This window comes from Hermetia illucens, chromosome 4 (assembly GCF_905115235.1).
Source record: "Hermetia illucens chromosome 4, iHerIll2.2.curated.20191125, whole genome shotgun sequence".
Classification (NCBI taxonomy): Eukaryota; Metazoa; Arthropoda; class Insecta; order Diptera; family Stratiomyidae; genus Hermetia; species Hermetia illucens.
Genome location: NC_051852.1, coordinates 61840266 through 61857285, shown reverse-complemented (window position 1 = coordinate 61857285; position 17020 = coordinate 61840266). Strand labels below are relative to the sequence as shown.

The window sequence follows — 17020 nt, the reverse complement described above, 5'->3', positions numbered from 1 at the left end:
TTCAATTTTATTTGGGTTGGGTTTTATACCATCCGAAGTTAATATGTGATCTAGAAATTTGGTTTCTTTTGCGAAAAATTTACATTTATCAACTTGTATTTTCAGGTTGTGTTCCTGTAATTTTTGGAAGATTAATTTGGTATTATTTTCGATCTCCTGTATGGAGGTGCCAAAGATTAAAATGTCGTCTAGATAGACAATGCAGATTTTATTGATATGATCCGCTAATACTTCATTTACCATGCGCTGAAAAGTAGCAGGTGCATTTTTTAAACCGAAGGGCATACGATTAAATTCGAAATGTCCCTGAGGTGTACTGAAGGCTGTTTTGAACTTGTCTTTTTCTTGTATTTCAATTTAGTGGAATCCTTTTGCAAGGTCCAATGTAGTGAAGTATTGTGCCTTTCCGAGTTTATCGAATAGGTTTTCTATGTTTGGAATTGGGAATTTGTCTTCGACAGTTATTTCGTTTAATTTACGATAATCGATTACGATTCGCCATTTTTGTTTCCCTGAATTATCAAGTTTTTTGGGGACCACCCAAATTGGACTATTGTAGGGTGATTGACTTTTTCTGATAATGCCTTGCTCTAGCATTTCGGTTATTTGTCTGTTCACTTCCTGCTCATGGACAGGTGGAAATCTGTAAATTTTTGTATAGATGGGTTTGTCTGACGTTAAGTCTAATTTGTGACAGGTTTGACAGGTTGCTGTAAGTAAATCTCCATTTTTATACATTAAGTTGTTGAATTTTTTTAGGATTTTGGTGAGAGACTGTTGTTCCTCTAAGTTTAAATTTTTGGTTAAATTTTGGTATTTTTGTTCAATAACGGGTTCTATGACTTCAGCATTATTGATCTCCTGTGGTGGAGCGTAACTGAAAGGGATTCTGTTTGTTCCTATTTGTAGGTATCCAAATCCAGAGAATATTGCTGCGTTCAGTGGATATAGAAGATTTTGTCCTATTATACCTTTGAAAGATTTGTTTGAAAAATCCATGATGTTCCATAAGATTTTGTGATCTTCTGGCATTTGAAATTCTTTTGGCATGTTTGTTTTAAGTTTGTGTGTAACATTGTAGTTACCGCCTAATCCTGCTATTGGGATCGGAATGTCGAGTTTAATTTTTGGTAGGTTTTGGAGACAATTTTGATCAAGACTAGTTGTTGTTGCTCCTGTGTCTATGAGGATTGGAATTGTTTCACCATCGATTGATAAATTTGTTATTGGTAAAGGGTTTCCGAGGCAAATATTTGAAAATTTTGCTCAGGTTGAATGGTTTGTGTGGACATTTTGGAAATATAACTCATGTCCTTGGGGTCTAGGTTTGGTCTGGGAGTGCAACCTGAATTATATTTAGGATTGGTAATTTGTGTTCGCATGGATGCGTCTGGAATTTCTGACCTATTAGTTTCATTTCTTTTTTGAGAATGGTTGCTGAATTTGTTATATTTATATTCGGAATTGTAGTTCCTTTGGGGTTTATTAAAACTTTGGTTAGTTTGTTTGAAATTGTAATTAATGTTGTCTCTGTTTTGAGGATGTTCAATGTTTTGATTATTAAATTTGTTATAACTTTTGTTATATTTGAAATTATTTTTATTATAATTGAAGTTTTTCTGATATTTAGTGGGTTGAAATTCGTCTTTCATTGCCGTAGCATCCACCCTGTCAATGGTTTCTTTGAGGTAGTTGTAAGCTTCAGTTAAATTGGTTGGTTTTTTCGCGTCTAGAGCCCAAAATTCTGCTCTAGGAAGAAGCGCTAGAAATTTACTTAAGACAATTTTGTCGGAATTTTTGTGATTGTAGATGATAGAGTCGAGTTGGTTAGGATCCTGCTCATATTTAAGCGAAAGCAGATTTTTGATTTCTAATAATTTGTGATACATTTCGTATATTGTATAATTTTTGTTTAATTTATGGTTAAAATTAGTTATTCTATGTAGTCTCGCGATAATTGAGTCGTATGATTCTGATACGCCAAATTCGTTTTTGAATGCTGATGCAACGGAGTGCCAGCCTTTGTCTGGGAGATTTAAATAGGCTTGTAAAGCTCTGCCTTTTATTCGTTGTATTATAATATCGTAGACGAACATTCTTTCGTCGCCAAATGGTGCTAATGCTAATATTTTGTTGACATGTGATATCCACGTAGTTAACATATGTTTGTCGCCATCGAATATCGGTATGTTTTCCGCTCGTCGAAGGACTTCATTGTATGGGATTGTGAAGGGTTCGACTTCTGGTCTACTGACACTTGGTCCTTGTTGGGTAGCCATTTTGTTGGTTGTTGATTGATTGGTTGGTTTAAAGGTTTTACCTAAGGCCTCTAGTTCCTTAGATACTTACTTTGCGATGACAGTATGAATGTCTACGAGGTCGAGACACTGCTGGATACTGGTGATGAACTATAGTTGTTCAGGATTTAAAGTTGAACTGATTTAAGGGCTTCCGTAGGCGTACTCGCCCCACCGGTAGCGTGCTATTTTCAGTTTTTTGTTTTCAGGATCTGGTGATGACTTTTTTTTTTTATATAACACTTTCACTAATAATGTTACTTGTTGTTTATATATTAGCCAACTCAGTTTGTCCTGGTTGGAGGAGAATTCTTTTAAAATTCGTCCTATGAGGCGATGCAAGCCTTTTTTATATTTGTTTTGACCCGAATTCTCTTAAAATTCTGGAGTCTGGGCGTTGCAATACCCTTTTTTTTTATATTTGTTAGGTTGACCGGAATCATAACTGGTGTTACGGTGACCGTTTATTGTTGCAGGTTCCAGATCGCGTTTGTTTTTTTTTTTTTTGTGTGTTTTCCTTGCCGTGTCCTCTGGATCGAGTTTGGCTTAGCGAAATTTTTTTACAAAATAACTAAGTGACGACCGAAACCGACTGCGCCAGTTACGAGCTTGTACCGTCTGTTAATCAAAATAAAAAACACGGCGGTTACTCGGAGTAGTAAGCTTTATTTTATCGATGAATTTTTGCCTAAGACTAAAGACTTAGATCAATTCTACCTTATTTATAGTTGAGTTGAACAAAGGGCGCAAATTGCTGAGTTTGCAAAGTTGCATCTTTTGTAACTGGATATCGCTCAATGTTCGTTTGAGTCATGTTATTGTTTATGTTCAAATGTCGCTTATCTCTTGTGGATAGATTCTAGCTTCTGTTAGAACGACAATGTTTATATTATTTCGCTCGAGTTTAGTAAGATAAATTTTATGAAGATAAGGTGTTCATGACTCATACGTATTATGGGCATGTGGTGTTTGTGTAAGGTGGAGTGACGCATGTTACAGGACATGTAACCATACAACATATCTAATGTATAATGTTATCTGGGCAGTAAATTCATGCGGAATTGGAAACTTTGATTTTTTATAACTTTGTTAATAAATACAGAGCTTCCTTAAAAATTCCAACAATTATGCCCCATATTATCCTTGCTGTGCTATTTTGTATTTCCAGAATGAATTTTTGATAAATGTCTAAAATGTATTTGAGTAGGTAATAGTTTTCTTTTACACAAACACAAAAACCTTAAAACTGGAACCAGGGCACACCCAAATATTTCTATATAAAAAATTCAGAAACCCTTTAATTATCTATTCTTAAAGCGTCGAGGTTCTGATTGCATACTTGTTTTATGACGCTTTACTTATTTGCCTGTAGACGGAAATGCGATGGAAGCATTCTTTACTTTCCGGATTCTGTAAATGAACATTCTGCCTAAGAACGTTGCTAAACATTTTTCTCCTGAATGGATAGAAGCTCGTGTTGCTTCGGAGTGCATAGACCTTTAACTTCATCAACTCTGGACATCGTCAGGCCAAGTGTTTGTATTGAGGTGTTAGATTATGTAAACATTAATGTACAATTTCGGTAACTATTGGATGACCTATAAGAATAATGAAATTTAGCTTAGCCTTTGGCGAATTAACTATCACAAAAGGAAGCGTTTGTATGGCTTTTGAATGAAATCACATTTATTCCAAATTCGTTTTAGAGTAAAAGCACTGAATGTAATTGAATTAAAAAACAGGAATAATAATAAAGGAAACCCAGACAACCCTTGCCTTTCATGTTTTCTCCCCCATTTTTCCAATCCTCGAGCACAAAAGTGCACAGTAACAATTTTATCTGAGCTTCATTATCAATTCAGTAACCGCCGAACAAAGCTCCTTCCTTATTCTTAAACGAATTGGTTGTGTAGAAAGCGACTCCCAACTTTGAGTGCCCCCCTAAAAGTATATATTGCTGACAATGTTCAACCATCGGGAAAAATATGCTTTCAAGTAAAGCAAGGAAAAGAATAGCCAAAGAAAAAAACATTAACGAAGAAATGCAGGATGGGAGCCGCGATAAAAAAGGAGAAAATTTCTTCTGGACCACACATACAAGACTTCAGGGAAAGAATGGTCGGATTCGTGAAAGAAGCAGAGAATTGAATATACAAAATAATGAAAATATGAGAAGGCAGATACAAAGAGCTCGAAAAATGAAAAATGCCATGACTTTAAATTGGGAATCAAATTTGTTAGCATCACGTCTGTTTTTCGTTACTTTTGGAGCATTCTGCGAATGGATTTCATAGCTACAGGCTGTTTTCTTATTTATGTTGCGTAAATTCGTCTCCAAACGTTTTTCTGAAGTAAATTACTGCCAGTAATTGAGATTTTCGTTTGCCGAAGAAGTTTATTTTTCATCAGAACGAATGATTATCGCACGTCTGGGCGCCATCAGATGTCCTTCTCAACAACAACAATCCTTTTCTGTGGAAACGCAACTTCGTTTTCAACAATTATCCTTTTGGAATCACTAGGGAAATATCTAGTTGGGGATTAGTTGCCTTAAACATTTTGTTGACACTGACTTTACATAATTTGAGGGAGTTCTGATTTGTAAATAGTGAACCTTTTCTCATTCCATAAGACCTAGACAGAAGAAGCTTGAGCTTTTTCCTGATTGAGACATTAGCATTCTCAATTTGTACCCTGCGTTTACCAAATATTATAGTAGAAATGAATAAATAACCTGCTGTGCCAGAAATATGTGTGTTAGTTATTTTCATGCGTACGATCCAAAAATAATCTAGTTAGAATGAAACTGGATTGCTTATTTATTTGTCGCTTGATGGTCTCTCACTTTTCTTTCTTCCGGAAATTACAATACAGGGTTTGGAAATGCATCAGAGGCGGTGTGTAAGTGTAGGCTGTCAGGTTCCAACCTGTCGATATCAAACATTTATAGCGCCTCGGTATTTGTTAGTTACATCCAATTACAAACATACAACACATGAATTCAGGTGGAGTTCTATATTTGGGATTGCCACCGATACAGTCGTCAATAGCAAACTTCATCATTATATCCCGATGTGATCAGTCCAAGGCTCGAAAGAAGGAGGAAGAGAACACAAATAGCATTTATCTGCACCGACCAACAAAAAATTTTGGGAACATCTTATATACCGGGTTATTTGTTTTTTTTTTTAACTCGTTTTCCTACTTTACTATTATTTTAGGGTATGTGATGTTTCCTTCATTAAATCTCGAGGATTTGATTAATTTGATTGCTTTCGAGTGAGATTTTCTAAAATTAAACGCATTATAATAAACCGCAAAGGAAAATTAAATACAGAGGAAAAGCAACGAGAAATCTTTACCTGTGTAAGAGATATGGTAGGTCGCAGATTAAAGGAGTGAGTCGGTTGTGCCATCTTTCCGTAAACAGACAGGAGAGAGAGAAGGGGGAGAAAAAATGGACTGCAATTACAGGGAAATAAATCGGATGATATAATAGATTTGAAACGGCTCCAGAAATTAAAAGTGGAAAGAAGGAGTCGATTTGAAATATTTAAGACTTGCATTTTTTTATTCGCTAGTGATATTTATTGGTCTTGCAAATACCGACATTTGGGGAACCACTTGCTCCCTTCCTCAGTGCTAACAAGTTCCTCATGAAGGGAACAAGTGGTTCCCGAAATAGAAAAATATTAAAAGAAGCAAGTCTTAGTTACTTCAAATAATTTAATCGCTAAAAACACCGCGAATTTACACTTTGAGGAATCGAGCTTAAGCAAGATGAATGATCGAATGATGCTGCCCCGCCTGAATGAGCTTAGAATTTGCTCTCGAAAGCCTTTGTCCAGCCACTGAAGCTGAAAATCGTGTGCGGATTCTTTCGGTCAAGACGAATTGACATGAAATTTGGGGTAGAAGTAGAGGGTGGCATAAGAAACAAAAGTTATACAGCATCGATGGGCACACCCTCTCTCGTGGTGGAAAATTCGATATCCGAAATAACCGTAGAAATGGATTAAAGGGTCAATTTTAGGCAAAAAATGTCTTATGAGAATTTTTTGTATTAGTGGTAGCTTGTGTTTTTTAAACGGTTTTTCGCAAATAACCACGCATTTTATGTAGAAATGATACGATGCTCAAAGAAAGCGTATTTAATAACGGTGCGATTCTTCTATTCTTTTATTTTTTGTCGGTACAGTATGGACTGAGTTACGGCTCGTCAAACGTAAACTCGTAATGACTTAAAAAAAATTATTACCTTTAACGTCATGAAACTTATGAGAAAAAGGCGACGCAACAGGACGAAAAAGAGGCGAAAGCGTGGACGACTGGAAAAGGTTCATTTTTTCTGATGACTCCAAATTTAATTTGATTGGAGCGGTAGTTCGCCGGAGAAAGGAAGAGCGATACAGCCCGGAATGCATGATTTCAACCGTAAAATATTTTCTGTATGCCATGGTCTGGGTGGTCAAAGGGTCCCAGGACGAAACGTGGAGTGGTACTCACGATGGAGCATAAAACCTGGGTAACGCCTGCTGAACTAACACCAACAGCTCTACTACCAAACCCTATCTCCACCTCGAAAACAACGAATACCGGAAGCTCGCGCTTCGGGTATAAAGGTTTTGTGTTCATCTTATGTAAGAAACTTCAACGCACATTTTTCTATCCGTATATAGCTACAAATCCAACATTTCCTTCATATTTTTCCAAACTACGAGACATACGTACATATTGCAGCCATAGCTATTATCCTCACCCTAAACAAACAAACTGCCTATTTCCGAATAGAGTTCGCTCCGAGACTTCGAAGCGAACAGATGTGACGCAGAGGATTGAAAATTACAGTGCGTGGTGATTTGATAAAATCACTAGTTCCGAGTGGTAGAAAAGAAGAAAGTGAAAGTGGAATACCCAGAGTGGAATAAGATACCCTAAAGGAAGTATCGTCCATTGAATAATATACAGTGCGTCTCAAAATTATTGAGACACTGCATAGTAGATTGTAAAGAAAACTATAGAAATTTTTGTTATTTCAGACATTACCAGAAGACGACCATCAGCCACGTAGGACGGGCTTGGGGACAGAATGTCCGCCAAGAGGAGTAAGATAATACTCCCAGGGGAGATGTCATCTGAGGAGGAGGGGAGCACGGGCCCCGAAGATAACGAGGGAATTTTGGGTCTGAAAAAGGAGATTGCATACCTGAAGAGCGAAAGAGCGGCCATGGCACAGCAGCTAGAGTGCCAGCAGCTGCTCATCAAGCAACTGCAACAGCAGTTGGCGTCATTGAAAGAGATGGTCCGCTCTGGGCCTGCAGCAGTGCAGCAACAACAGGAACCGCAACATCGACAGCAGCAACAACATCAACAAAATCACCAGCAACCACATCAACAATAACAGCAGGAGCACCAGGAAAATATTGAAATGGACAGCGTGGGATCCCCTGTAGCCTACCCAGAAGTCATCATTGACGAAGGAGACCCCTTCAACTTTGTCCGGAGCCGGAAAAGTTATAAGAAAGCTAAGGTTAGTGCAAAAATTGTGACCGCCCCACCACAACCATCACAGCCATCCGCAAACCCTTCCCCGTCCAAAAAGGTTAAAATTCCAGCCATTACCGGCTGCAATTTGAACGTGCCCCATTTCCTCCGATTAATCAAAGCCAAGGGATTGAAAGCATCCCTAAAAAACACGAGGGCGGATAGAACCCTCATCTTTACCGAGACGGCGGAAGAACACGCCCAGGTCTTCGCGCTCATGAAAGAGCAAGGGCTTAACGCCACAACTAAGACCCCCCCTTCCTTGCGAAATAAGTCCCTAATTATCCGAGGGCTCCACAGGGAAACGGACTCCACGGACATCCTGCAGGAACTACAGGCCGACCACCCCGAGTTCAAACTAAACACGGTGGCGAACTTGGTTACCCGCAGAGACAAAGCTCTGCACAGAGAAGTCCCCACCCTCCCGATGAAATCTCAATCGGTACTATTTATAGCCACATTCGAGCCCACTCAAGAGCTCACCGAAGTGATGAAGGTTAGATACATCCTTCATCAAAAGATCTCCTGGCAAAAAGTCATGAGCTTCGAAGAAGTGCAGTGTTACAACTGCCAAAACTTCGGACACATTGCGCAAAACTGCACAATAGTACACAGATGTGTCAAGTGCTCGAAAGCGCACCCCCGTGGGGAATGCACGAGGACTGCAGCCGAAGGAGTACTCTGCTGCAACTGCGGGCAAGCAGGCCACCCAGCGAGTTACCGCGGGTGCCCAGCTTATAAAGAAATGGTAGCTAGGAAGGAAGCTGCCAAGCAAAGAAGAGCAAATGAAAGCTCCCGAGCCAAGCACGCAGTGACACAACTGTCACAAAGCTTGGCCAGACCCAGCGTATCGTACGCGCAAGCTGCCAGGAACTCTGCACCAAGAGTGGCAGCACAACCTGCTCCCACCCCCGCACCAAACGCCTTCCGCGAATTGGTGCAATCTCTCGCGACGGCCTCCACCAATAAGCAGCGGCAATTCGCTGCAATAAAACTTTTGATGAATCTATGGAGTTAAATGTCGTTACCTTTAACTCCGCGTCCCTGATCTCACACGCCCAACGTGCCACTGCCCAAGTGTTGATCGACAGTCTGAAAGCAGACTTATACTGCGTTTCAAAAACTCACCTCAATAGCAGGCATAACGTGCAATTCACCGGGTATAATATTATCCGGAACGACAACAACACTGGCGCTGCCCTTTTAGTCAGAAAAGACTATGAATTTGAGGAAGTCGTTATACGAAACCTGCTTACCTCTTCCGCTGCGGCGGCAATAGTAAAAACCACTGATGGTAGACGGATTTTGGTAGTTTCCGTCTACATCAAATGCAACTGTCTAACTGAGCAACTGGGACAAGATCTTAAGATCTTGGGCAATCTCCAGTTAAAGTACAAGTACCTCATTTTCGGTGGCGACTTCAACTCTAGGCACACCTCCTGGGGCGATATGGCAGTCAATAGAAATGGGGAAACCCTGCTTAAATGGATCCAAGACCCTTACTCGCCAGCCTATGTCGATTTGGTCTTGCCAGATACTCCGACAAGACCCAGTAGCCAATCAACCATTGACTACTTCCTCCTATCTGAGGAAACTTCCCTGAACTTTCAAGTGATATCGTGCACTACTCTACCAGGCATGTCTGACCATTTCGCAGTACAACTTAAACTGTCCTCGTCCTCCCAACTGCGAAAGCGAGTAATGACCACCGTAAGGTCCTTCGCCCACACCGATTGGGACAAATTCAAGGCAGACCTTGCACCAAGGCTGAACTTGAAAAAACTCGCAACTGACCGCAATCTATCAGACATGGAGATCGACGAAGCCATCACCTTGGCCACAGATGCCATTAATACTGCTACACGCAGAAACACAAGGCTTATTAAAGTCGACGAGTTTCAATATAACTCAGTCCCTCACGATATCATGCTCCATATGAAAGTCAGGCAAATATGGCGTAGGAAACTCAAACGGATTTTCCACAAACTCGGAAATAAAGTCAATGCTGAGTATAAAGCATTGCTTTCCCGGATTAATTGTCTGAGTACAATAATTCGGCAAAGAGTGGCGTATTTCCGCAACAAAGAACTGACAAGGAAACTAGCAGATATTAAGCCCGGCCCAGATATGTTTCAGCATATCAACAGGCTAACCGGCAAACATAAGTCCCGCAATATCGCTCTTTCCAAGAACGGGGAGCACATCTGCAGTGACGCTAGGAAAGCGCAAGTTCTCGCGGAATCTTTTGAGACTCAGCTCAATTCCCCTCCGCCTCAAAACAACCCGGCTATATCGTCGATTGTTGATTCAACAATCAAGGCCTTCGTCTCTGAGAGCTCCAAGAAGCTAACAAAATTCACCACAACCAACACCTCAGTCAAGCCATCGGAATCGCAACATTTTCTGAGTTTACCTCAACTCACCGACTTAACCAGAAACCTAAACTGTAAAAGGTCAGCCGGGCCTGATGAAATCCCGAACTTTGTTATCAAGAACCTTCCCAGAGCCTCACTAAAGTTTTTATTAGCAGTTTTCAACAACTGTATTAATAACGGCTACTTTCCATCCACATGGAAAGTTGCAAAAATTATTGCGATCCGAAAGAAAGGAACCTCCAACGAGCCAAGCAATTTCAGGCCCATTTCCCTATTATCGAACCTTGGCAAACTGTTTGAGAAAGCATGGACAATTGGGCTAGTCCAGCATTGTAATCTCAACAAAGTTATCCCTGACCACCAGTTCGGATTCCGCTCTAAACACGGAACCCAGCACGCGCTGAGCTACCTACACGACACTGTCGTCTCAAGACTTAACGTCAACAATAAACCCACAGTAGCATGTGCGTTAGATTTGGAAAAGGCCTTCGACTCCGTGTGGGTAAACGGACTTATATACAAATTGATAGATAATGACTTCCCTGTCCCGATAATAAGACTTGCGTTAAGTTTCTTCGAAGATAGGCACTTTTATGTCAGCGTGGGGAATGAATTCTCCGATCTCTTGCCGGTAACGTCAGGTGTACCGCAAGGATCCATTTCTGGGCCAACTTTCTACAATATCTTCACGGCTGACGTTCCGATCCCCGATGACGGCGTTGAACTCATCCAATTCGCCGATGACACGCTTATCTTCGCTTCGAACCTCCACCCCAACAGGGCAGCCAAAGCGGTTGAGAAATACATTGTAAATCTCTGCAGGTACTACCGTAGTTGGGGAATCAAGATTAATGAGGGAAAAACGCAAATCTGCACCTTTAGGAGAAAATCTAGATACTTAGGTTCTAGAGGAATCCATAGGAAAGCTAAACGCTTGAAAATGAGAATCGGGCACACCACAGTGAGCGGATCTACTTCGATCAAATACTTGGGAGTAACCCTGCACGAACTCCTCAAGTTCAAACCCCACCTTCAGCTCGCTATCAGCAAGGCACGGGGTGCAGTCAGTAGCATCTACTATCTTCTTCGCAAGACAGTAGGTATCGGCACCAAAACCAAACTGACCCTGTATAAGGCCCTTATAAGACCCGTTATCTGTTACGGAGCACCAACTTGGATCTCTTGCTCCAACCAAGCAATGGCAAAATGCGAGTCATTCGAACGCCGAATCCTTAGACATTGCACAGGCTTGTCTTACAACTGGAAAACAAAAAAGATCGGCAAAAACGCCGAAGTGTATAGGCGAGCCAAAGTCAAACCACTTCGAGAACACGTTCTCACAATAATGGAAAGGTTCTTCGAAAGAACGGAGGATCATTCCAACCCATTAATTCGGCAACTCTACCAACAGGGTAAAACCTCCCCATTGGCCACATTCTTAAGGCCCTGCCAAATCGTGAGTTCATCTCTAAGACCCAAAATCCTAACCCTTTTTGAAACTCATTGCCTGGTAGGGGTGGATAGAGGATAAGCACAGAAAATTGTAATGTGCTTATTGTAAATATTAGTTAAGGATTAATTATGTTAGATTAAGTTAGATTAAATTAGGTTAAGTTAAAATAAGTTAGGTTAAGTTATATGTAACTAGGTTAAGTAAGTAAAATTTCACCTTCTCGCGCCTTTAGTGCGGGCGCAGTTTGAAAATACCAAGTGCTATTATAAATTGTCAAGATCGATGTATAAATAAAAATATACACAGTAAAATAGATTACAGAGAAGGTCGGGTTGGCCAAACTATGTAATAGTCACCCGTTTGATAGCGTTAAGATCTATTAGCCGTTATTAAGCTAGCATTAAGTAATCATTGTCTAGTTGTAAGCCACTATGAGTAAATAAATGAAATGAAATGAAATGAAATTTCCGAATACTGTACACATATATGCACGTGTATAAATTGATCGTACCCATCATTCCGATTTACTTCTTATATCTATTTGAATTAGGCACTACCCGCAAAGTTCATTTGCACGCATATATTATATACCTACATACACACATGTCTGGTTGACAAATAACTAAAAAACTAAAACAAAATATTATAATTCTCTGGGACCAATTCATAAGAACTCATTTCGTGTGGTATTGAGGAATTGATATGTGATGATGACGTCATGCAGGTTGCAGAGTGCACGAAATTCACAAAAAATTATAAAGTCTTATCCCCTATAATTTTGTTAATAATAGTTGGATTTTCTTCAAACTTGACCAAACTTATGTCCTTCATTACACGCATGCTAAATTTATTACTTCAGCGATGGGTGCGGGGTAAATTTCTAAAATGTGGAAATATACTATTATTAACTTTATTTGTGTAGATATCGGAACTGGATATATTTTGAGGCCTAGGTTTCGTAGAGATGCATCATTATGATTTTTTTTCAGATTTTTCGGTTGGATAGGTTCTGAGAACGAGATCTGTTACACATTTTCGGGGTCATATTTTGAGCCCTCACTCCCCTATGTTTCACCCAATATCAAATATTGAACTAGTTCCGAAAAGTACTAATTGAGACCTGTGATACCCCACATGGCTACATTCTGTAAAAAAAAATTGCACCCTCTATTCACATGTATAGGGAGCACATGTATAGGGAACTTACACAAGATGGCGCTACAAAACCTTAAAAAATGAAGAAAAAGAAATTCCCAACAAATATAACCTCTTAAATTGTGTAGTAAGAAGTTAGCGAGTATAATAACAGCGTGACATGTGTTGTATTGAGCTACGTTGGCACTCACGATTTGATAGTTCCCCGCTCCTCTAATACTGTCCGCCAATCACCGACTATTACATTCATAGTAAACCCCCAGCAAAGAAAGACAGTATTTGGGAGGGTAAATTAGTTATCAGAAACTTTGGCTAAATAGAAAACTTTCAAGTTCAATTTTCAACATTAAATTTTAGTAGACTTCCCAACCCATTTAAAAGAATTTCACTACAGCCGAACTGGAAAAATGCTGTCCCATGGTGGGAGATGATGACCTTGGTGATGTAATTAGTAGGGGGAGTAACAGCGAAACCATTTTGGGTAAACTGTAAATTTTATTACTGTCCCTTCGCTGTAAATTCCTGGTACATTAATTATGACTTGAATGAAAAGAACGTAAAATTTTCACTTTATCGTTGAGATGTACGTCCATTAAAACACAGGAGCAATTTCAAGGAGGGAAATATCCTCAGAGTTTCATGAGAAAAAGTTTAAAGATTCTGACCCGGTACATAAAAATTTCACTGGAAAAGTTCTTAGCATACGAATGGATGGAGTAAGAAAAGTATCCAGTGGACAGCTTTAAGGGACTTTTATTCTAGGTATGTGTATTAAGGATAATGTCATTCACCGGTGAAGACAGATTCTGAAACAATGTTGCATGGGTTGTAAGAGAATATTTGCTTTTCTGCTCCGGGTAACATTCTTCAAAATCGAAATATTTTCCGTTCTCAATTATATAGGATCATCATGAGACAACAGCTCTTTCATAATAGTTTTTCCTAAAACTTTTTTACATCGAAATGTAGTTGAGTGCTCTTTGAACGGAATTCAATGGAAGGTTAACTGTGTTTAAGCCCTGGCCAGGTGAATTTCCAGCAACTCATAGTTTTTGTAATCCTAACCACCTAAAATGTGTACAAGAAGTCAGATATACTGTATGTATGTAGTGCATACTTTGGAAGAATACTTTCACGCATAGTGTTTAGAATATAATCAGAATAAGTCTTTTTAAGAAATATAACACATACTTTATCTAGAGTATAATATTAACTCGCAATAATTGCATGCAAGGTATTAGTTTCGATTGTCAACAACGATGGTAAAGAACTCGCATTAAAAATGTATTGAACAAAATCAGCTAAAAATACATTGCATGAGAAATTGGTTGACATAGCGTTTTTTTTGTAATATTCGTACCTACGGTTTTTTAGTCTACTAAGAATTTTACCTGTAAGCAAAATTAGTGTATATAATAAGTGTTCAAATGCAATAAAATTTCAATATGGTTCAAGCACACAAGCCTTTAATTTGTTTAAAGCTTAGGTGAGACTGCCTAAGCACTTGGCCATATTCAGTTTGATTTTTTTTAGAAAAGTCAACATTTTCTGGTCCGTCGAGCCGGATACTGAACGAGTTGGAGAAATTGTTCTCTACCGCAATCTTTGCACTCAATATTTTCCACCGTGTAAATTGAGCAAATCAATTTGGTGCAAAAGAGTGGCAAGACTCCGGTGCTAGAGAGCTTAAAAGTACCCATCCGTCAGTATCCTTGTAGATCCGTGACGTCACAAGATGACCAAGGAGGTGATCTTAGTACAGCGGGATAATTTCGCCAGTCTGAACAGACTGAGCCGAAATCATTTGAAGGACAGCAAGGAGAGGCATTCCCTTGGCTATTTCCAAGCCAGAACACAACGTCTGGAGGAACTGTGGCAGGCTTGCCAGGAACGACATGGAGCAGTCCTGGATGACCTTTCAGGAGATTCCAGTAAACAGAAGTCCTACTTGGAAGAGTATGAGAGCGCCGAAGAAACGTATTTGGATTTGCTTACTCGTTTCAAGTCGGGCTTGGCGGCATACCAGCCAATCACGCAACATATGAACAGCAGCGGTTCAGCGGCGACGAACCGGGTGCAATTGGAAAGATTGACTATACCGAAGTTTGATGGAAAATACAGTCAGTGGCGCATGTTCAATGACATGTTCAATTCGTTAATTCACTGCAACGAGACGCTGTCTGCGGTTGAAAAGATGCAGTACTTGAAAACTCATGTTCAAGGTGATGCTGCAAGAGTCATTCAACATCTGGATGTGAACAACGAAAATTACGAGGCAGCAAGGCACATGCTGCGAGAACGGTATGACAACAAGCGAGCCATGGCATGGAATTACTTGCACAAGTTCCACAACTTGCCAATGGCAAAGGAAGATTCTGATTCCTCTATCAAACGAGTAATGGACGCCACCGCAGAGTTCATCGCTAATATGAATAGCATCGGCGTCAACACTGAGCATTGGGACTTATTGGTCATTTTCGAAACAACTCAGAAATTGGACCAACAATCTCGACGATTATGGGAGGCATCACTGGGTGCTAACGCAGAGTTACCCACCTTGAAATTGTTTTTGGAGTTCCTGACGAGTCGGTTCAGGGCACTCGAGGCGTTGAACATTCCTCGGAAAACTTCTAAGGTTGACTCACTGACGACTACAACGACAAAGGCATGCAGCATTTGCATCAAGGACCACTACGTGAATCAGTGCGACAAGTTCAGAGAGATGGACGAGCAACAACGGAAAAATGAAGCAAGAAAACAAAACTTGTGCTTTAACTGCTTGAGGAAGGGACATGGCGTCAACCAATGCCCCTCGAGTGGCAGGTGCCGGACATGTTCGAAGAAGCACCATTCGTTACTACATAACAGTGAAATCACAAGCGTTTCAAAAAAATTGACAGTCGATGCTAAACCGTTCATTCCGACTACCCAACCGTTGTTGGCTGGGGATGGAACGCTGGATCAAACAGTACGCTCAGATTGATGTACAGAGTGTCTCGGGCGAATTTGTGACTTTGAGAGCTTTAATAGATTCTGGGTCGCAAAGGAGTTTCATCACGGAATCAGCGGTTCAATTGCTTGATCTACGAAGGCGATTCTCAAAGATACATATATGCGGAGTCGGAGCAGGTACAAGACTGCAGAGCAGAGGCAGTGTGGAGTTAGTGATCAAGGCAAAGTATGGAGACTTCACAACCAATGTGTCAACTTTAGTACTACCGACCATAACGAACTTGCATTCGTCAACCGAAACCCCAGTCAAGCTACCAGCGGGACTATCAGTCAAAAAATTAGCTGATCCCCAATACGGAACTCCAGGGCAAATCGACATTCTGCTTGGAGCAGACACCTACAACGAGATCGTGTTAGCAGGGTTCAAAAGGGGATCTGCTTGTGCAGTGAATACCAGATTTGGCTGGATTTTACTCGGTCCGACTTCTGCTCGAAACAATCAAGAGGGAATATTGACATTTATCGCTACTGAAGACAGCACGGATAGGCTGGTCAAGAGGTTTTGGGAAATCAACGAGATACCGAGCGAACAGCCGGTAACAAGGGACGAGCAGGCAGCTATGGAATGGTATCAGCAGACCACCAGGAGGGACGAGTCTGGCAGATACATTGTTCGGCTCCCGTTTAAGCAAATTGCGGATCCCGGAAAAACCGTGTGCAACTCGCAGCAAAAGGCGTATATTCGTTTCTCGCAATTGGAAAAACGATTGAACAACGACGATGACTTAAGGAATCAATATGTAGCATTCATGGAGGAGTACCTTGAGCTAGGCCACATGGTGGAAGTGCCAGTCGCAGATAAGTTTACAAAACAGACATATTACTTGAACCCACCGTTAAGCATCGACAAGGAAGATCACATCAAGACGCTAGGACTACGATGGCATCCAGCAAGGGATTGTTTCTTCTTCAAGGTTACCTTAGAGGAGATCACAGGTACTGTGCTCACGAAACGACAATTGCTTTCTGAGGTAGCCAAATTATTCGATCCAATGGGATGGTTGCAGCCGTGTATTGTCGTAGGGAAAATAATGATGCAGCAGTTGTGGTTACAACACAGAACCTGGGATGAACCAATCACAGAAGAACTTGATGCGAAATGGCGAAACTTCCGTTCACAGTTGCCGGTTCTCCAGGAAATTACTATTCCAAGGTGGCTACACTGTAGTGATACTGTAACTATT

The 17020-nt window shown here is 40.5% G+C and overlaps 1 protein-coding gene across 1 annotated transcript; it reads left to right on the top strand.

Moving 5' to 3' along the window:
• Positions 1-14559: 14559 nt before the first annotated feature.
• LOC119653953 lies at positions 14560-15807 on the top strand. The gene has a single exon (XM_038059114.1). It carries the CDS (start codon positions 14560-14562, stop codon positions 15805-15807), a length of 1248 nt encoding a protein of 415 aa, XP_037915042.1.
• The last annotated feature ends 1213 nt before the right edge of the window (positions 15808-17020 follow it).